A 23,406-nucleotide genomic window follows, 5' to 3' on the forward strand; every position below is an offset into this window, starting at 1 on the left:
CAGATATGAGATTAAAATAGATATTGGCGCCAAAACTGAAGGGGATAAAAACTCAAGAGACTCACATTGATGTGATTTTGATTACCCGCTGTAAAATCTGTTAAATGTCTTAATTTTTTAACAAAATAAACGTTATCTATATCTTTAGACTGACTTTATGCATCTCAATATATAAAATGAAAACTGGTAGCATGTATAGGTACTATTGTTTAATGAAACCCGTTTTAGAATGAATTTAACAATTCAACTGAAATCACATTAACAAAAGTATAATGTAGAGATGAAAATAATTATCTATCGAATTCGCGGTGTAATGGTCGATCATTTGTTCAACATCATTTAACTTTCAAGATATAAAAGAAAAAGCCAAGTCTCATTCCGTTACTATCTAACCCTGATGTGAAGTCATTAGTTTGATCCCTCATTTGATTGAAAGAGGCGCCATTAGTTATCAAACAGGTCTTTTGGCTTTGCACATCGCACCCATTCGCACCTCATGCTAGAGAGAGTGTGTGCGTGTGTGTGGGTCTATTATGGTATAGAAAAGTGCGCGTGTGTATGTGCGAGAAAGTAATGTGTGTGTACGCATATACGTTACCGTTGTGGTCGGCGCATTACTTGGGCGTCTCCCTTCTCGAAAAAAGGGCATCGCATAGCATCGCATCACATTAGCGCTGTGTGGAATACAGCCCGCCAAGCTTGATCGCTCTGCGATGCACACTCGCATATCATGAGCTTTGGTGCATGTCCGTATAGTAGCGATACCGTACCTTCACTTACGGCACCTAGTTCTGTACGCTTCGCTTGGCATCGGTGCGCCAATTCCAGCGAATTAAAGGGTCTCTCTTTCCAGTTTCATTACCCGCGTACGGAGAGACTGTGGCGGGGACAGGGTAATCATTGCCAAGCGTTTTAGACACACTCGCCCCTCTCAGCCCGCCAACTTCACGTCGTGTTTTCCAGGCTTCTTATTTCCATCTCGTTAAGGAAAGCACTTCGGATTATCAACATCTGGATGACACGGTGGTTCGATTCTACGAGGGAGAAAATCCTTTTGGGACAGTTTATGTGAGGAATTATTCCAAGGATTTCATTATCTTAAAGGTAAGTTGCTAAAGTCTTAACCATGTTACATACCCGTTACATTTACTTTCTTTCACTTGGAAGGCTTCAGCTACCAAAGGAAAATGCCATATGTCAACACGTCCGGTTTTTTCTTTAGGACTAGCAAAGATATTACATAATCTACAAAGTTCAAGATAAACCAAAATAGGTTACTATGCTGATAATCGGCCATATTATAGATGTATTGTATTGAAAAGCGATTGACGATGCTTTAGTAGAATTATTCCTTGATGTGACTTTTTAATGTATAAACAATGATAAAATTGACGTAGCCTGGTCATATTGAAAAGTGCATGATCAGAACGAACTTTAGATTCCTTTTATAGAGAACCATCTCTCAGAATCCTTAAACTGATGACTGATGGTAAATAGGATGAATAATGATTTAAAGGCAGTGAGTTAGTGTGAGCCCTGCCCCATGGGGGGGGGGGGGGTAAATGCTGTCAAAGGGGGGGGGGGCTGGACCTTCTGATGAAAAGCAAGAGAACAAGCCTCCTTCGAGTGAGGTAAAGGAGTGGAAGGGGACATCAAGTTCTTTTCACACTGCCTTCTCATTCTTTCTTCTGTAATTATCTCACTCTCTTCTCTCTCTCTGTCTCTGTCTCTATCTGTCTCTCTCTCTGTCCCTCTGTCTCTGTCTCTCTTTCTCTTTTCGGCCTCAGGTGCCTCCTGTATATACGCCATTGCGAGTAAGTAAATCAAAAAAGAAACTCGAAAGAAAGACGATATGGTGATACATTATTTTGCTCTAGACATGTTTAGCAACAAAATTGATGAAGGAATAATGATGTGCCTTAATGTAATAAAATCAAACTGAATAGTTTTTAACTCAATGTCCGCACTTTCGGGACGTCATCCCTCCCCCAAACAACCCCTTTCCCACCCCCCCCCCCCTCCCCTCCCAGTACAATTTCAGGAGTGCTGGTATGAGGTGCAATCAGGCAATCATTAAATCCTTATTTAAGCACAATAATAAATTTTATTATTGTGCTTAAATGTATTTCATTATATTTTTCCCATGAAGCCATTACGCCTCCGAAGAAGAAAAAATAAATTGGTAGAGGAGACGAATGAATGGAAATGAACAAAACATATTGGAAAACTAAACAAAGAAATCAATGAATAAACGAGTATATGAAAACAGTTTTATGAATAAATAAATAATTAGATAAATGAAATAAAAGATATATAAATAAATAAATGTTAAGAAGCGATAGACCGTATGTTTTACCTCTTTATATGAAACGAAAAGATATTTATTTTATATTTTCTGCCATTGAAAAGATATGAGGGTTTAAAGATAAAGTTCAGCTCTGGTCATACGATTGCATTGTGGAAGAAACAGTGTGGAATGGATCAGAAAAGGTTGATCATGTAGCATATAAGTATTGGTATGTACTGCAAGGTTCTGGAGTCATCGAAATGATAAGAATTGTAAGCTGCTACTTATCATATCTTGAATATGAAGGCATTTGAACAGCCATGCTTTTTAGGGAAGATTTTGTCCCTGATGTTCTTCTACACTTGCATAATAAAAATGAAAACGCTCACAAATTATTTTTCACCTCTCCCCAGAATTCAACCTTCTCTTTAAAAAGAAAATATTTCATAAGGGTATATACGTCAATATAACTTATACGATGAAATGAAAATGTATATAAGTATTTACAACTAAGTGTTATCAAGTATCACATCGCATTTATAGGGAGGAAATGCTAATGGAACCAAAAGGACTGGTGACTATTTTGGGACAGGAGATTGAGAGGAAAAGGCAATTCCAGCTACAGGAACCTACAGAGTGCGATAATATATTCAATTTGTTATACGAACGGAAATTACTACTACCATCACTCTCTCTCTGTCTGTGTGTGCTCACTCTCTCTTCTACTCGCCCTCTCGTCGTCTTTCTCTCTCTCTCTCTCTCTCTCTCTCTCTCTCTCTCTCTCTATCTGACGCTGTCTCTGTCTCTCTCCTATACTTGTATGAACGTCTACCCTTTCCACTCTTTCTACATCCCTCCCCGTCTCTCTCCCTGGCTTTCTCTGTATATATGTCTGTCTCTGTCTCTCTTTCTCTACCTGACTGTTTGTCTATCAATCTGCCATTGTGTCTCTATTTCTTAAACACTATATTTATTAAACTATCCCTCTCGGTCTCACTCAATTTCTTGTTCCTGTCCTAGATGCCTATATTCCTCTTTCCATCTCCCTCGCTCTCTCCTCCTCTCTCCCCCTCTCTCTCTCTCTCTCTCTCTCTCTCTCCCCCTCTCTCTCTCTCTCTCTCTCTCTCTCTCCCCTCTCTCTCTCTTTCTTTCTTTCTCTTTACCCTTTCTATCTCCTTTCTCTATTTCCCCTCTCTATTCCTTTCCGATCAGCGTCCACTCCCGTGCGAACCACAGTTCCACCCGTAAATTATTGATCGGTAAGAGGAGAGAAAAAATTGTGGTTGACATTTTGCAACATCCTTGGAACCTCTCGTTCTCTCTATACTCCCCCTCTCTTTCTCTCTCTCTCTCTCTCTCTCTCGCACACACTCTCTCCATTTCTCTCTCTCTCCCTCTCTCACTCTGTCACTCTCTCTCTCTCTCTCTCTCTCTCTCTCTCTCTATCTCTCTCTGATTATGTTTCATTGGCATTTTCGGTTGAGGGATGTCTTCTTTGCCCTGTAGCCATGCACTGTATAATTATATCGATGGGTCTATTTGCTTGTCGGCATCCTCCAAGTTTGATCTTGAGATGAAGGAATAAAGCCCATGCTGAACATTAATTAATCAAGTTTAAAATAAGTCATGTAATTGTCAACTTAACAGTCAATTTCATTAAATCATATCGAGAGAGCCAAACGCTGCGAAATAAGTCTGAAACGCACGATTGCAAAGCCTGTTATGGTCTCAACTCTCGGGCAATTCAAATATCCTATGTACCCCCTGTATTTCCTCTAGAAACCGAAATCGAATAACGTAATTATGTATTTGGTAAGGCTTATGAAATTGCACAAACTGGTTTCGAGAAAGACTTTAGATCGTATTCAAAGTACCCTGGGAAAGCAACGTTTTAATATAGTATTCATTTCATCAATCAGACGTCTCAAAATTAAAGTTAAAGTTGTGCACAATTCATGTTTCATAAACAAAATACTTTATCAAGGGCTTTACATCTGTTTTAAAATTTATTTGAGTAATTTGTTCTACGTTAATCTAACTCTGTATTTACTTGGTTTTTGTTGGGTTTTTTTCTTTAAGGGCCATCCTCGAAAGCTTTTTGCTTTTCTAGTGTTGGTTATACAAAATATTTTAAATCTTGAAGGAATAACAGTAGATAAATTTGTCGACAGTTGCATTTCAAGCCCGCATCGTAGTAATGTAACAACAAGGATCTATTATAAATCATGTTTAACAACATTTAAACTATATCCACGTTGAAATAGCATATGAACAGTATGTCAAAAACTGTCGGACAAGGGGCTTAACTTGATAATGAATGTAGCTAATCAATTCAAGTACATTTTGTCCGTCAAAAGGCTCTCGTAAATCCAACAAAGCTGTTGTCTTTCTGTCGCGTGCTCAATGGATTAGGCTCGTTTCTGGTTAAATCGCTCTAATTAATTCCTATTCTACAGTGCTATGTTAATAAAAACATGGATACGTGTTATACATAAGCACCCTTTAATTGACTGTGGAGCCCTTAAAGGCCAGTAGGATCTTAATTAATTTTGCCTACCGAGTCAACACAGTCGAGGGCTGTATAAGAAGCAACAATAAATAGTCATGAGGAAGATACACGCAAAGTGTTATACATGTACAGGAATATATATCTGAATCATCATTCAATAGTGATGAAATCGACCAACTTACATCATGCCATCCTAGAAAATTAAGAGGCAATAACAATTTCTGTAAAATGATTTAGTTTTGAGGGGGGAATGGCATCAGGGCATCATTTGCGCTGTATAAGAACAATTTTGAAGCCTGCACAAAATGATATTGGCCGAAAACTCTTTTTGGAATTATCGTAATATCAGAAATAAATGTAGTTTTTTATGATTGTGATTATGAAGTGATTTTTCTCAAAATAGTCCAAAATGACAATTTAGTGACATTGAGCTTTTAAAGAACTCTAAAGTTATCATTAAATTATCAACCAAAAATGTTCATTGTTTATTCTAAGAATCGGTATTTATAGGCTTGAAATAATTGTTTAAAAAAGTAAAAACATTAAATCTTGAAAAACTTAATTCTTAAAGATTAATACTTGCTAACCATTCGAGAATGAATCATCAGATGAAGAAAAATACTCCCTCATTAGCAACGCCTTCATGTCGTTACCATGGAAACGAAGCCTCGGAATAGCCATTATTTCACGAGCACACACTTAAGTAATTTGTGAATTAAACACAGACCCCTTTCCGTTGTCAAATATTACCGAGTCACAGACTTCAACCTCTTAGAGATTGTTTGCACATTTTATGACGGTTATTTGATTTCACCGAGTTAATTAGGTATCGGTCCATAAAATATACTCAAGCGCAGGTTAGGTTACGGTGGAAAACACTCCGTTCCTCAGATAGAACGTTAAGTGGAGGCCCCGTGTAGAGGAGAGTCTTGTCTTCACGTTAAGAACCCACACACTGCACGACTCGTAAAGGTGTAGGAGGACACATTTGGGTAGTGGTTTACCTGCATCTACACCTACATGACTGTATACCTCAAAACAAAAGCTGGGGAAAAGAAATTATTATTGCCATCCATTATACTCATGCCAACCTGCGATTAAACACACTGAATTGAAGAACAAATCACTCTCGCTCTCCACGCTTGTTTCCAGACACAAGATGCTGCAGAAGTCATTAACCGAGTCGTCTTGAACTCTTTATCCTCCCCAGTTCCCCCACACGATAAGAAAAAGACTTCCCTGAAGAGGATTTTGTTTATGCGATGCTAGGAGAGGTAAACAACCTGCGATAAAGGTTAGCCGGCCTCTGGAGTGACGAACGATTTTCAGATTTTCCTTGAAAGGATGCCGCTCGAATTTAGGCATTGAATAAAACATCTTTCATTATCTGTAAGAAGTTATCGCCTATGTTCATGCATGATTGTATTGACGTTTCTTTTGATGTTAACACTAGACAATCATTATTTACCAACAATGATATTCCAAAGAATATAATAATGAATTTCAAGTAGTTTACAACAGTGATTTCGGTGTTCTGTAATAATTTCCGGAAAGATTACGAAAATATATATTTATACAACTGTAGATTACAGATGGATTTTGAAGGGGGAAAGGATAATCGTGTATTCACATACTTTTATATGCATAATTTTTATTTTGATGTTCTTTGAATTATTTAATCTCTTCACCATCTCGGTATGTTATCATTTTGTACCTAATTGGGCAAAACATCCACTACCTATTCGACTCGTTCGGCCAATACAGTATAATTTTCACCTGTCATCGCGTGTACAATTCCTTCATTCCACCTTTCTTTGATATAATATCCCTGTCACCAGTACTTTTTATATTCCACCCTCCACATAATCTCTCCACCATCGATTCCATCATCACTACCACCATCCTTAGCACTACCATCATCATTAACATCTCTCGATTCATCCTCAGGGTGTATGGGAAAACAAGGTATCGTGTGTCGGTGGATAAAGTTAAATCCACGTTTAAGTTAGGCCAATTTTAAGACTAGGAGTCAGAGACTTCTCCCTTGTCTCCACTATCTATTCAGCTTGCTCATCCCGTCCTATGTTTTCTCTATCTTTAGTACAATTTTTATTTTTTACCTTTGCCTATGTTCTGTTTTCGCCGCAATCATCTCTGACTCTAAATCTCCGCCTCGGCGCATCATTCTCTATCACCCCCGTCACTACTACACCCCCACTCTACCATCATCATCTCCGCTCTATCCTCAGGGGTAACTCAAATAAGCCTTCTTCTATACCTATGGAACTCACTCTTCCTTATCCCTTACCCGTATTCTCCTATTTTATCCTCATTTGATATTGCCTTCAGCTGTACACCAGATCTTAAATCACTGTCACTGCTCCCAATCCTCTACCCCCATCCATAAATCCATCTAATACCAAACATCACCACCACGACCAACTACAACAACAGAAAAAAACAACAACAACAAGAGCGTCAACATTACTACCATCTCCACCACGACCGCCACAACCACCTTCTTTTATCGTTCCATCCTTCAGGGGGTGTATTTAGATGCGAAACCTTTTTTTTTAATCCACTTTTTTGAGGCAACTTTCAATAATAAGAGCTACATGTAGATATTTTTTTAATTTCTCAACCATCTATTTCAGCTTTCTCACACCACTCTGTTTATTATCCTATTTCTTTATCCATATTCACCTGAATAAAAAATATCTGAATCATCTGTACATCCTTATATCCAACCACCACAACCAACATCACCATCATCATCATCATCACCATCTCTCGCTTCATCCTCGCGGGGGGGGGGGGGGATATTTCGAAGAAAAATTTATGTAACCTCTACCCAAGCCCAAGCCCCAGCCCCATCCATCTGTCCGCCGCCACCATCACCACCACCACCACTACCACCATCATCGTCATCATTATCATCACTATCTCTCGCTCCTCTACTCCCCTTCCCTCATCCATCCACCACCAACTCCACCATCATCTCTCGCTCGATCCTCAGGGGGAGTATTTAGACGCGAAACCCAAGTATCCTCTTGGCGGGCTCTAGGTGGAAGCCATGACAGAGCACCTCGGTATCCCCTTACCCGTCTACCTGAATCCTAGTTTCCTTGATTACACACCCGTTCCAAATCAACATATTTAAAGGGATAAATCAGCTGAGAAACATGGGATGAACATGTGTCTGCATCAGATGCAAAGTAACAAAGGTATACTGATTGCAATTAAATTACTTTTATTCTATATAACATTTGGTATCTTTTCATCTTTATCTTTGGTTTCAAATATTCTTCATCACTCAGTCTCGTCACTGTGTTGCTGGCTCGAAACTGAAAGTAGTCATACAGGATCCAAAGGCTTGACGACTTTCCCCCCATCTTTTCATTTCACTTCATTCCGAAACCGGTGTAAACTAATTCCTTCATTTGAGAAACGCGGGTGAACATGGCGAAGTAGGACAGTATTAAGTTTCAAAACTATAGCAAGACGTTGCTCTAATTTCAGGCGGACGGAGAATAATTTTTGACTTTAAAACAAAATCACCTATTATGTCAATAATTATTAATGTATCAAGGCAAAATGTCGACTTCGTAATAATGAAAATAGATAAATAGGATTCGGTGTCGTGTTGCGAACAATGCTCTCTGGAAAGTTTGAAGTGCTCTTCAAAATGAAATCATTCCATTTAAGATCTTCGGATACAATCATTACAGAAATGTATTAAATGAATGGCACTACATTTAAATCATTTTAATTGTTTAGATTAATCACCATGATAACGAAAGGTTACGTAAGAAACTTACATGCCACTCGGACAAAAGGGCGTATCAACTAAAATAGCACCAACACCAACGATAACAACAACCAAACAGCAGTAGTAGCAGCAGCATAAGGGAACAAAAACAACATTAATCGTTTTGAAGAGAAATTACTAATGTCAGAAATGTTAAAAATAGAACAAAATTTGAATAAAACGACATTAATACGACTGTGTTTAAATGCTATTCCTCAAGCTTTATACCATACAAATGTTATTGATATTATTCTTTACCCCTATTTAACAGGACTGTATATATTAAAGACATTGCTTTTTACAGGGCTGACATATTGCTACGGGTACATTGTATTCGGCCTAATGGTAGTTTACATACAAATGGCATGTATTGTATGCATCGCTTCAGTCGTGTCCCATTTTTTCTTCCTCATTATCCGAATCCAATTAAATTAACCTAACCAAGTTAATCTCTTCATATCCCATCTCCGTAGAAATTAATTATGTTAAAGGATTCGGGCTCGCGGACTCGTTTTTTCATCCACTGTCTCGTAAAAGCGGTCAGATGAAAAGGATGATCAACACTAGCTCAATTTCGGAATTGGGTCATTACAAGTTTGGGTGCGCAGTGTGAGGGGGGGGGGGGGGTCGTAGTTATTAATGTACATTTGAAGAATTAAAAAATCCTACTCATAATTTTTTAGCCATTCATGTGAACATGTATACGGAATATAAATATAACGATAATACAAATAATAATAGAAACACGGGGTAAATTTGACGACTAGTAATAGTCAAGATGATTATTTGAATTTGAGAATATTTTGTTTAGGAAGCCCCAAATTAATGTTGAATTTACTTTTAATTGGGTTGCAGAACATATTTCAACCCATGCACGAATAGCAATAATGGCGTGCTCTTCTCCTCCATAATGCGTTTTCTAAATCTTGTTTTCTTTCCCTTTTTGGTATGCTCAGGTGGCATTCAAGAAAACATCCCTCTTTCTGTCTCTCCATCTCTCTCCCCTTCTCTTTCTCCTCTTCCATTAACATGTCCTTCTCTATTCACCGTTGCTTCATATTAAGTTTTATGCTATATAGATACGCCAAGTTTAAATGGAATATAATTCGATGATGGAACAGTCTCCTCAAAACATGACTATATGGAAGAAATAAAATTAAGAGGACATGATAAGTGTTCTGGCCTTTATAAAGCATTCATTTTACCTGCACATTGTAATTTTGTCTGTATAAATCTTTCGTAGAAATAATGCTCTCGTCTTGCCAGCCAAAATTAGATAGTGATTATATAGGGCCGCGATGTAAGGTTAATGCATGTACAAGGTTCCCCGAGCTTTCAGACGCTTCAAGTCTGTCTACCACACACACGGCTGTCTACTATCTAGCAGTGTTACATCGATTTGTGACGTCACCAGCTATTTTCCGCATCGTGGGTATACGCTGCATTTGCTATTATGACGTCACAGTCGTAACGATCTTACCCAATTTAGATGGTGGAGAGATATTTAGATGGATGGGGGTGATAGATAATAAGCTTTAAATGACTAGAATTGGGTGAGGACGAGTTGACATTTTAAAAGCAATTGCAGAAAACGCGTTGCAGCGAATAACAGTTTGTAAATTGTCAAAGAGCGTGTGACTGAGATGGCTTAATACAAACCATTATAAGAACAAATTAGCTTCAATGTTGCATCGCCACCCTCCTAGTAATTCAGCTTTAAATTAATTATACTAACTTCATCAATTTGTTTCAAATATAATGGAGGCAAAAAAACATATTTCATAAAAGCTCAGCAGTACATCCTGTAGCGGGAAAAAACAAAGCGTTCTCAATAAAAATGAAAAATGAAAATCATGCAATTTGTACTGTTGTGTCAGAAGCAGACATCATTTAAATAATACAAATAATAATAATAATAATAATATCAGGCATTTCTATAGCACCGTCTATCTAGAAATTCTATTCCGAGGCGCATTTATTATTACTTATTGTATCGGATTCAACAAACAGTGAAGATATCAACTCGGATAACCAATTAATTTACGGGATCTAACTCAGGTAATAATAAAGGAATACCGTACATAAGATGGATTACTAGTTAGACAACATGAAAGAACGAAAATAAATATGAGTCGAAATGAAGAAAAAATAAGAACATTAACAAATTCCTTTTACTGACATGAATGATGGAATAATAAGTGGTGCTTTTGAATGGTAGATACGTAAATCCGTTAATATTTGTTCCATCAAATAATGCACTGTTTGTTTTCTCATCAGGGGTGCAAATTTGCTCCCTTTAAGGGTGTATCTTTGCACCCTTCCTCAAGGCACAAGAACCATGTCGTTTTCAAAGCCATGACCTTCTCATAATTTATTTATCATGAAATTACGATGTAGCAGAGGGACATTATGGCCCAAAGTCACAAAGGAGTTTGTCGATAAACCTAGGTTTATGTGCGTCATAATAACGCGTTTCGACGCGTTTCAAACCATGGTTCAGACAAACCTCGGTTTGAAACGCGTCATATGACGCACATAAACCTCCTTTGTGAATTCAGGCCAATATGTGTGATATGATAATGTAGAGACCAGGGCCCCGTCTTAGAAAGGGTTGATATCAATCGCAACTGTGTACATAAGAGATAGGAGACTGCAAATTGGAGGACTTGCGATTTATCTGGATCAATCGCAACTCTTTGTATAAAGACGGGGCCAAGTTATCTACGACAACTCTACGACAAATACACTTGATCTCCTTTAGATATGAACTGCATAATGAATTGAAAGTTCATGTTTTTATTAGATTATTAGATTAAGTAATTTATTCAAGAATGAACTCGATGTGAACCCCATTCAATCATCTACTTCCGGTGCAGATGGTTGAACGCATCTATGCAAATTAGCCATCGGATACTCATCGGATGCTATCGATTTCATGCTATTCATAGCTACTCATGATGACCAATCAATATTTATCACCGTCTCCCCTCTCATTTTGATGAATATAGTAATCCGCTCTGTTGGGTAAAGACAAGCATCTATGTAAATGAGACTGTTTCACCTTATCTTTTGTGAACGATGATTGTATCATCCGCTCTTAGTTTTTGCTATCAACGCCTCTTAAATAAAATTAATGTATTTGTTGAATGGTCACCACAAAGGGTAAGAATGTAAGCGAAAGGGACGTGGCTTAACACAGTCTCCTCCCTGCTAAACTGATGTGGGCAAGTTTAATAATATTTTTCGGCAAGTTTATGACATTCTTAACTGATTTTTAAAAATCATTCACGGAAAACTAAATCTATTAGCCCCCCCCCCCCCACCCCTGTAAAATGTTTCCGTTATGTAATACTATCACAAGATTATTTTATCCGAATCTGTTATCTCTCTGTCTCTCTGTCTCTTTCTTTCTCTTTCTATTTCTTTCTCTTTCTATGTGTCTCACTTATCTCATGACCCTTTGTCTTTTTCTGTTGGAGAATTTTTCACTAAATGTGATCCTCCAAGAACTTCCCAATGAAAACGGTCTATAGAACCACCTCTAAGAGGTGATGCTCTTGACCTCGGGGCTTGCTAGCAATCCTCTGATTGACTCGTATTTCAACTGCAGCGAGACCCAGGACACCATCTCTCAACGCGCACAACATCCCAGAGAACTCCATCCCAACCCACCGCCTCATCTATGCAAATGAGATGCTCCATGTTGTCCATCTGTCTGCATCCATTACACACTATTGAAGGCGAGAGCTGGGAGGGATTCGTATAGTGGCACTTTCTATTTCCTCCATGCCGCGTTTCAGCCTAGTTCATCTGCTGCTCTTCTCTTCTCTCACTCCTCATGGGTGCATTATTTGTTTTCTCTTCGAACAGGGTTTGCTCACCCACTCACAGCTTCATCTGACTCCAGATTCCATCTCGTTATTTGACATCTACCTACCTGACAAAGCTCTCTCTCTCTCCTTTTTTCTCTTTCTCTCTCTCTCTCTCTCTCTCTCTCTCTCTCTCTCTCCTTTTTCTCTTTCTCTCTCTCTCTCTCTCTCTCTCTCTCTCTCTCTCCCTTTTCCTTCTCGCATTATCTCTTTTTCTCCCCTCCACCCTCAGTATCTTGCCCTCTCTCTCTCTCCCCCCCCCCTCTCTCTCTCTATCTTTCACATAATCTTTTCTCTCATGATAATAGTCTTGCCTTCACAGGCGATAGGGGGAGGGGCGGAGGGTATCCAGGCCCTCGATAGTTTCGAAACATATTCGGGCAACCGAACTATCAATCTGTCTGTCATATGTCTGCCTTTGTATGTCTGTCCCACCCCTGTTTCTGTCTTCTACAATGCATTTCTATTTCGTCTCTTTTCAATTTGATGAATAAATCTTAGCTTAAATACTACTGCATTGTGAACTTTTTGGCGACAATCCAAATACTCATGAAATCAGACGACCGCACTCATGAGAATTATCTTTATAACCTTTACTCCTTTTCTGTCACTCATAGCTTTTTAACAAACAAAGCTGAATCAGAGAGAGAAACCCTACTTCATTTCAGAATTGTTGCCAGGAAAATTTACATTAGATCGTCTGTCTGCTCTTGCAAGATTAATCGGAATGAAAGTATTTTTTCCCGCGTAAATCTACAAAGCCACACGCGAGAGTCAACATTGCGATTTTTTGTTTCGTTTGCTAGTTGAATTAATGGGAAACGTGCGTGGAAGACAACACGACGTGAGCATTTTCTAAGGCAGAAAGCGAAGCGGAAGAATCGGCGACTGGCGGTTGCTAAATTGCACAGCAAATAATGAAATTAAGTGTCAGCTAGCTAGCGCTGAATATTGTCGGCTCCAATATATCCGTTTATTTGATTGAAAGCCTCTTCACACACGAACTTCCTATACTCTCACTTACATTCTAAAATTATGAAAATGCTTTAGTGTCTAAAAATACACACTGTTCATATTGCACTTGATATACTGCATATATTTCCGTGATGAACACAATTAATTTAATTCCATAGATTTAAACGCAAATCTCATGAAAATACTGAAACATAGGGCTTTTCCTGAGGGGCCTTGCTTCCTCAATTGAGCGAGCAAAATTTGTGAGCTTAATTTTAATTCTAGTACATCGGTACCTAGAATGATAAACTCCCCTTTTGAAAGAATTACAGAGATTTTTTATTTTTTTATTTTTCATTTATGCTGATTGTGTTGAGTAGATGCATCATAGTTTCTTGCAGTTCACTTTCCTATTTTGCTTTAATCCCATATCCGACTAGGACCAGAAGCAGCTCACACCATGGGCTTCAAGGACAAAGTGACGGCCATCTTGCGTCGTCTAGTCCGGACCAAGTCCCTGGATTTGTACAGTGCCAAGTCCACCGATGAAGAGGATGGGAACGTTCCAGGCCGTCTACCAAAGTGCCTCACCACGTTAGACCTGGTCTCACTCGGTGTAGGTAGCTGCATGGGTACAGGGATGTACGTGGTGTCTGGTCTGGTTGCCAGGGCGATGGCTGGTCCCGGTGTCATACTCTCCTTTACCATAGCCGCTCTTGCGTCAATTCTGTCAGGTAAGGAAACTCCCCAGGGGGATGTTTCACAAAAATTGTCATCAGTGACAAATGACAGGTTGTGTTATAAGCTAGTGAAATCCTTGCTTCTGATTGGTCATCAGCAGATTTGTCACTGATTTTTGTCATTTGTCATTGAAGAAAGGCTTTGTGAAACGGGTCCCAGGACTTCGTCAACACGTCAAATCTCTCTGGGACTGCGACTTTAATTGAATGCGCCGTGAGCGAGTGACATCATATATATAAACAGCCAAACCTGTCTATAGCGACCGCCCAAGGGAAACACAAAAAGGGGTCTTTATAGACAGGTTGTCTTTGTAGACGGGTTCATTTAATACATGTTTCAATGAGAAGCCATTTTCAAGGGAAACAAAACAAAATTGTATTTTTTAGACAGGTGGTCACCAAAGCAGGTTTGATTGTATATTTTACATATAAAGTAAATGCACGGCGACCAGAGTGACAGTTTTGATTAGTGCAGGTAATAAAGCAATCGAAATGATCCTCTTGGGAAACAGGCATAACAACCAACAAGTACCACTAAGAGCTACGCCATTAGGGACTTTTTAGATTTGCACGACGAGAACGTGGACTGCTACATGTGACATGCTTTTCAGGCAGTGCCTTAAAAGGACGTCACATTGCCTTAAAAGGATGTCACATGTAGCAGTCCTCGTTCTCGTCGTGCAAATCTAAAAGTCCCTATTACCTCTCATGGTGGTTGCACACGGAATTTCATTTGCAGACCAAGGATCCTAGGGCAAACAGAGAGCCTTTTTATTTGTTTATTTATTCATCTTTTATTTCTTTATTTCAATATTCATTACTTTTTTCAATGATAAATTCAACTTAAAAAAGCTTTCATACAGCCAGTTTGTAAAAACATCTTCCCCTTCATTAAATAATATAATCATCCGTGTTTTCTCAAGGCACAACCAATCATATTAGGTATCTCACCAGGTGACTATTGCCAGTTACTCATCGCTCTCAAAGGTCAATCCATGTCCCTCCTGAATTTAGAATGAGCGCCACAATTCTCTACCGATGCGTGCGTGGTTCCACCCTATACCCTCTCGTATGCTTTATTCCTAACCGTGGTAAACAGATGGCATGGATGTATGCAAAGTCATGCCTTGGTGGTGCTACTTAACCCTTTAAATGCCACACAAGCGATCTCCCTGTGCCACACTGTATTTATCATGGGTTATATATAAAAGGCTTCGAGACTATAATAATAATAATCTGGATATATGTAAACGCATTGCAGATCGACCATTCAACTGTTTCAAGTAAAAGATTAATTTATCTGGTTTTAAAAGGGTTGTCATGAGGCTAATCAAGATCACAAATGGTTTTTCTTTTGTGGTGCACAAAGTTGTCCTCCTGTCAATTCGCGCCTGTTGTTTTTGTGTAAAATTGCATGTGTAGCAAACGAGTGCATGTGCGAAGAAAGCAACCAAAGTAATAAATAGAAGGTTACATGGGTAGGGACTACTGGTCATCTTGAAGAAGAAAAAAAACGTCTAGAAGAGATTTAGAAAGGTTGCTAATGACTTAAAACATACGAATGATTGTTTAACAGGTGGTTTTCAAATAGTCAAAATCGTAACAAATGCAATAAATCTTGCGGAAGCGCATAGAAAAAAAAATGCACGCAAATGTACTATGCCCACAGACATTAAATTATAACATCGAAATTTGTTCCAAGTTTCAAAATACATAGCTGTATTCGGAAAAAGAGGGTATTTCACGAGCAAATCCTTTTGTATAATTGATATGATTGGGATATTCGTCCACATGGGATTATAGAAAATGAAGAAAAAAACCTTTACGTAATTACTCACCGTTACCATTTTAACCTTCTCTTAAATATATTTAAACTTAAATATTTTGTCCTGTATTTTAACGGATGTTTCATGGCGCCCGGCTGCTAATTTTTTTTCCCCAAACATGTTTGCCAATGCTAATATTTCCGGTCATCTGATTGGCTGATATGTTACGTCATTAGCAATGACGTAACCGTTAAGGGTGAGTGATAGGGGTATAAAAATCATGCAGAATTACTTTTCATCAACCCATCGTTGGCTCAATCGGTAAGGTCAGCGTAATACAATCATAGAGTAGTGGGTTCAAGTCTATTCCGTATTTTTTCCTTTATAAATAGTGAGGCAAAGCAATAAAAAATCAAAGTCTAATTGTTTGTGACCTCTTTCCAAGCTGATAATGACGTAGAACATATCAGCCATTGAGAAGAACGGAAATATAAGAAATTGCAAACCTGTTTGGGAATAAAAAATTCGCCGCCCGGCTAGTCCCAGTCACACCTGAGTTCACACACTTTACTTCCAAACCAAATAAAGCACACATTTATTTGATTTGTCTTGTTTTGTCATTCTAACTTTAATTTCGGTGATGAGAACATGATGATAATCAATGCACGAGAAAAATATAAAAATAGCAGTATATAACAATTGCATTAAATGAGAATCACGATTATATACAGAACAGGCTGTAGAGTTAGCTTTTAGATAATAAACCATGCCCTTCTCTTCGCAAAAAAATGGGCGTCATTTAAACTGTTATTATTTGAATACATATTGTCATTCCTGATTCCTGATTATTCTTGTCTCCTAGCTGTATACTTTTGTTCATTACAATGAGTAAATAACGGTATAACCATGCCAACTATGATTATAATATACTCATATCGAGAACAAACAATATTGTAATATTGTTTCAATAAGCTGCAAATATATTCCCTTCCCTTTTCCTTGTCTTAATTTGAAGTTAATTGTGAGTATCGGTTCATGTATCCCTATAATCTCCCTTTCCCTGTTTTAGCGTGTATTTGTATTTTACAAACTTTACTGCAGTTACTTATGTCATTTGTAGTTTAAGGAGCCTATCCACAACAAGCTCTGCTTTTCCATAGGCTCCGCCACTATATCTCTTAAGTTCAACTTAATGGACAATATTCTGAATAGTGTGTACCGGTATTGTATGTACATGTATATTATAATCATTGTCAATATGTTGTTACACTCTTTGTAAAATGAGATATTGTGGTAACCAATAAACTATCTATCTATCTACATTTTTAATTGCGTTAATACCTGTGCTAGCGAAGCATAGGGACGAAATTTGTAATGCACCAGTAATTCAACGCAAAGTTTGCACTGCTTACGTCATGCGTCAAAGATCGCGCCAGTGTTTGACGCAGTCCTACATTTTACCAACGACGCATCAATGGCAATATGCATAAGACAAGCACCCCCTCTAAATAACTATAAACACTAGGCCCCTATACTTCACTGGTATCGAAGCGCAGTATTTCATCAATGTTAGACTCAATATCGAGTAATTCAATAAAGCACAATTGACACTATACATCATTCATGTACCTGCACATATATTTATTCCACACGTGAAGTGACTGTATAGGCAGGAGTCGGATGATTTATTTACAAGTATAAATTGCAATTTGGCGCTCAGTTGAGGCATAATATATGTTCCTGTTATTGTTATTTATAATAAGTATTGTTGTCAATACAGTGTTTTTTTTCAACCACATTGTTTATCCAATACATTATGATGGAAAGGGAAAATGTCACCATCGACTATTGTTTCGCACTTATCTTCATATTATAACAGGGTATTTATTAAAAGTACTGTACTTTTGATTAGCATAAATATTTTTTTCCATCAATATAATTTGTTATGAATACGAAAGATGATGAGTCAAGTAACTTTAGTACATCCTCCGGAATCGACTACAGCCCCCAAGAAGTGGGATATCATCGAGAATATGTACCGTACTATGCAGTGACTAACTGGAAGTAAGTAGCGCTACAGATAATGAAAGTCTAAAGATTATACTGGACTACATATCCCGGGATAATGTACTCAAGCGCAAATCAACTTTTCAATTTTGAATAACTAAAATCTGTGAAAAGTCTCGAAATGTCGACCTTTTTTGTAAGTGGTGCCACTCTTACTTTTGTGAGGTATTTTGCAAAAAAAAACACAGGATCTTAGGGTGTTTGAATGGAATTATAAGACAGAAAGCGAATAAATAAAAAGTGGATATCGTCTCCCTCTAAAGATAAAAGGAACAAAAGCATTCTACTATATTCTGCAGCACCGTATTGTTTCGATTGCGCGTATCATGTCGCTATAGGTCTACCTGACTGCCTTTTTCTTTAGTATCTTCTTCTTTTTCCTCTTTTTTCCTTTTTCTCTTTTTCTTTATCTTCTTCCCTAAAAAGAGCCCGTCATTTTCTTTTTATTACATCTAAATTTGTATAACCGCAACCTACTTTCTTGAGAGAAAAAAATATGAAAAAACCCATTTCATAAACAAAAACAGACCCCGTAAAACCGGTGGAGATTTCTGATGACGTCAAACGGGAAACATAAACCCATGCCCTTAAGGAATAAGCTTTCTAAATGTTTATTTATCTATGGACCACTTATAGAGTATTGAGTACTAACGTCGAGGTCGCATAACCCTTCATTAGAATACAGCATTTTAAATAGGAAAAGTCAAATCTCCGCAATGTCTCAAGTATTATCTCAGAAAATTTCAACGGATTTCCTCACCATGCTCGCTCAATATGTCGAGACAAAATTATAATCATGAGATTTGGTTGAGTGGTTAGTTTGTGAGAGTAATGTTAATGTTTTCTTTCATTAGCACTAACTTTCAACTCTGTTTTATATTAGAGTTAAAGAATGTATTTGTAAGTGTATCAGTCACTACATGTCAGACATTCCATACTTTTCCGTACACGAGGTCTATGTCTGAAATGTAATCAATCATAATATTTATCTATAAATATTGGAAATTATCCCAAGTGGGAATAACAATACTCATGATAAAAAGAGCGTATCTATCTATTCTGCTTGAAATACTGCTCTACATGTATATACATATCTGTTTGTTTTATTCTATGTGTAACTGTTTAAGTGTAAATAAGCTTTGAATTCACTTAAATTGAATAATAATTTTACATGTAGAGCAAACCCTTTGCTTCAATTCTACCTTTTCATATCTGTTCATAAACACGAATTCCAATTAATTAGCGGAAATGTTGCCTTGTCTTATTTCGATCGCGCCTAAAATGATCACAATGTCGAGGCCCTTTCATCATTAGACATGACTCACCTTTATTGTGAAGGAACCAAAAACACATCGTATCATCTCTTTTACAACCACTTCAATTTCAATTAAGTTCTGGTCGTTTTAATTAATTAGAAACAGGTGTGAAGATTCAATAGTATACATGAGATAGGTGAGTCGTTTGCCCAGTAGTAGAGCGGAACGGATGAAACCGCACTAGCGGAAATGTTTTCTCTGAAATGCATTCAAAAGACTTTTCTTCTGTGACTGTACCTGAAATTTCTACACAATAAATTTCACTCTGCTCATCGTTCAAATGCATAACACGGATAGGTTATAGTTCTCTATTTCATAGGGTTCATATCATTACATATTAAACAGTTGAGAATTGGTTTTTGAAGGAAAAAAAATCAATAGTGTCATTATGCTTCATGTGCTGTGCATTCGATGGGTCATGTATTGTTTTTTCTAAGTACAAGGACAAAGATATGCGGGATAGCGTCAAGAAATTGCCATTTTGATGATTTTTGTTTCCACATAAGAGAAGTCTGTGACGAAATTAAGGATTAGGGTTACGATTATCATTGGGTAATACATTGTAGTTGTGTTTCTGTCAGTATGGGGTAAGGTTGGCCTATAGAAGAATAATGATAATGATGATAACAATAATAACATAACATAGTAATAATAAATACTAACAATAATTATGATAATAATAATATAAATAATGATAAATATTATAATGATACTACTACTACTACTACTACTACTTCTACTACTACTACTACTACTACTACTACTACTACTACTACTACTACTACTATTTCTTGTACAACGTACATTACGATTTTGTACGTTTAATAGAGTGCACACTCAATTTCGAAACCCTGAGGAAGAGCGATCAACTTTGTCGGGTGATCTTAAGCGGGGGATTCCTCAATCTTCATTTAAATTTTAATATTTTATTTTTTCTAGAATAATCCATATAAAATATTTAAGTGTTTTGTTTCTTTACGTGTCATTTCATATTGAATGATCGTAAATAACACCAACCAAACAACAAACTCTTCAACATCCACAATGGTGTAAATACCATACCGGCTACCAATCTAACACCTGGGGGTGTTTCACAAAGCCCTTTTTCAATGACAAATGACAACAATCAGTGATAAATCTGCTGACAACCAATCAGAAGCAAGGATTTCAGTAGCTTATAACAAAATCTGGCATTTGTCATTGATGACAAGTTTTGTGAAACACCTTCTGGGTTGAGAGGCTCGATGTTAATAAAATACCTTGCTGTAGGACATGGCTTTGAATACTCAAGTACCGTGCCGGGGATCGAACCGATGACCATTTGCATTTCTAGACGAGTAATTAGACCACCTGACTACGACACCAAACAACGATCGACCAGTCCAGTCTGTGACTCAGTTATCAGTACATGGGACGTCGATAGTATACACGTCTCATCGGGATGGGTCCTGCGCTGATCAAGATTATTTTACCTAAACGCTTTAAAAGGTCCGATGGGACATGGGATTATTCCCCGTCTACCCGAGTAGGTCGATAAACAGCAAAGACTGATCAAGCTGATGGCGACTGGGTTGGATGGTTAGAGGCATTAGGGGGATGCACAGGGGAGAAGGGGGAGGGGACATGGAGGCATGGTCGTTTGATATATTGATATTCATATTGGTATCATTCTGAGGAAATACAGTGTAATGTATTTGAAAGGTTGAGATTAAATACAGTAAAATGCTCAAAGAAGAAAGGGATAACCGAGAGAGAGAGAGAGAGAGAGAGAGAGAGAGAGAGAGAGAGAGAGGAGAACATGAATATAAGACGATTCTCTCATCCCCATCGAATGATAAGATGATTAAGTTTATTAAATACTTTTCTATCGAAATGAATCTTGAAAGTGAATCGTCTACATGACGAAATGAAAATAGTAGGCCTGTTTGTTAAAGGGCATTTTTCAAAGTAAAGTCAGACGGTAGATCTTATGATTTGTCAGCTGTTTGTTTGTTGCCGGGGTGGCGTTATGAATGTGACCTGTCTCTCTGCTCTCCTTTTCCAGCTTACTCGAATGAACAAAATGGAAGCGAAAAACGGGTAAAAGTACGACATCGGATCTGTACGCTTTTCACATCAGGCCATTAGCTCGCGGAACCCTACTTTCATTTCAATAATTGATGTTTGCAATTAGCATAATAGATAGGTCATGTGACCTATCATTATAGTACACATTGATACTGCTACGCTTGCTCCAGCGGTAATTGCTCCATGGTGAATTTCTTAAACCAACTAAGTTCAGTCCTTACTTCAACCCTAGATCAAACGGTTTATCTAACCATTAACCTAACCGTATACCCTAATCTAAAAAAGTGGAATTTTGTTTTAATAACGTTAGAAAATTTGATGCTTATTCTGAAATAAAATACAAACAATTTTGGTGATATGAGGAAAAGGATTCACGTGTGCCATCCCAATCCTTTGACTGTTGATGAAAATCTATGATTAAAATGAATGTACAAAAATCATGTCCAATCATGAAGTCAACTTCTTATTTCTATTTCATGACCCAATCGCTTTCGTTTATTAATTCTTTCAATTTTTTATTTCATCTCTAAATGTACGGACAAACGATAAAGCTTATAACCTCCGTTAAATATTTTAATGTTGCTTGACAAGAATGTGTACGTACCAGCATTCATATTAACCTAAAGGCTTCAAGAATGGGTCTTGCATTTCTTGCATGATATACGATCATTGATCAGTCATTCTGCTCGCGTCGTGAGCTAATCAATAAACCAATTTATCTAACCTTGATATCAAGTTATTCGGAATGAACGCTCAACAAGAGAGGAATGGACGAGTTGTCCATGAGTCACAATCGACACACGACACTACCAACTCACATCATGCAAACATTCACAATTTCCTTATTATTTGTCTGTCGAAATTTCACTATGCGTCAAATAAATGCCATAATAATGTATATGTACATGCCATTAAATATGATTTTAACGTAGAGTATGTAATGTACAAGTACATGTAGTTTACATGTATGTGTCTTAATATTTTCTTCACATAAGATTTCAATGATCCACATTGCCCATGTTGTATCTATCACACACTCCATCTCGATAGAAAGAGAGAGAAATTATGTCTCATTATCCACACCGACGACGACGAGGACCTGGCTCAGTCATCTTCTCCTTCCTTCCTGGGAATCTAATTTTCATCCCGAGACTGATTCAGTTTCCATGGAAACAGAAATTGCTCTCATTTATTTACACAGGCGGTAGACCGCTCTCTCTCGTGTGTGAGCGCGGGTGATCACGTGACCTCTACATCACTCCGTTATGTCCCTGATATTTTGCGAGCCTGTGCATGAATTATCAATATGATTGACTCGTGTTTTGTATTATAGTAGTCATCTTGGTGTAGTACTAAATAGGATTCTTTTTATAGTAGTAATGGCTGTATGCGTCATCATTACGTGGCTTGTAAAATGCAGTTGGAAATTTGAAGACAAAGCTATTTTTCTTAGAGTGGTTAAGGTACGAGAAACATACATTGTGATAAAATAGGACAAACAAGCCTAAATGTTATGTGTAGCTATAAGGTATATCATGGTCATTTATAAATGAAGTCCTTCTGACAAAATCAATGTTTTTATTTAGTACTTCAGATAAGATTTCCTTTAAAGTGCGGGTTCATAGAAAATCACAAATATGTAAATAGTGTATTACTAGAAACTGGTAAGCTAACAGATGGCCATCATGCAAGTTTTAGGTCACTACATATCGGGTGATTTATAAAAATACAAATAAAACAACCTCCATAGCATCTGGGATATGCGAGATATTCGCCGGAAAAATAACGATGTTTTAATGCCGTCACAATGTGAACCAACCCTGCCCAAGCAGACGACATCCCATAAAGAATGAACATAATTGCAATGCTTTTATTTTTCAAATTATAATGAGTTAAGTGTATATAAATGTGATTGACTTTTACACCATTCAAAAAGGGATTTGACCCCCATTTTGAAAACTAAATTCTTTTGTTTGTAAATACACAGTATAGGGGGTTAATGAACAATCAAAGAAACCACACT

The 23,406-nt window shown here is 37.6% G+C and overlaps 1 protein-coding gene across 1 annotated transcript in view; it reads left to right on the forward strand.

The window, feature by feature from the left end:
• Nucleotides 1–507: 507 nt before the first annotated feature.
• Nucleotides 508–23,406, forward strand: part of LOC575144 (probable cationic amino acid transporter) — a 36,558-nt gene continuing 13,659 nt past the window's right edge. Inside the window, exons 1-2 of the mRNA XM_775562.5 lie at nucleotides 508–1,104; nucleotides 13,868–14,161. Of these exons, the coding sequence (XP_780655.3) occupies nucleotides 13,888–14,161 (274 nt within the window). The 5' untranslated portion in view covers nucleotides 508–1,104; nucleotides 13,868–13,887. The remainder of the gene's footprint in view (nucleotides 1,105–13,867; nucleotides 14,162–23,406) is intronic.

Source organism: Strongylocentrotus purpuratus, unplaced genomic scaffold, assembly GCF_000002235.5.
Source record: "Strongylocentrotus purpuratus isolate Spur 01 unplaced genomic scaffold, Spur_5.0 spur5_scaffold_16, whole genome shotgun sequence".
In the NCBI taxonomy this organism is placed as follows: Eukaryota; Metazoa; Echinodermata; class Echinoidea; order Camarodonta; family Strongylocentrotidae; genus Strongylocentrotus; species Strongylocentrotus purpuratus.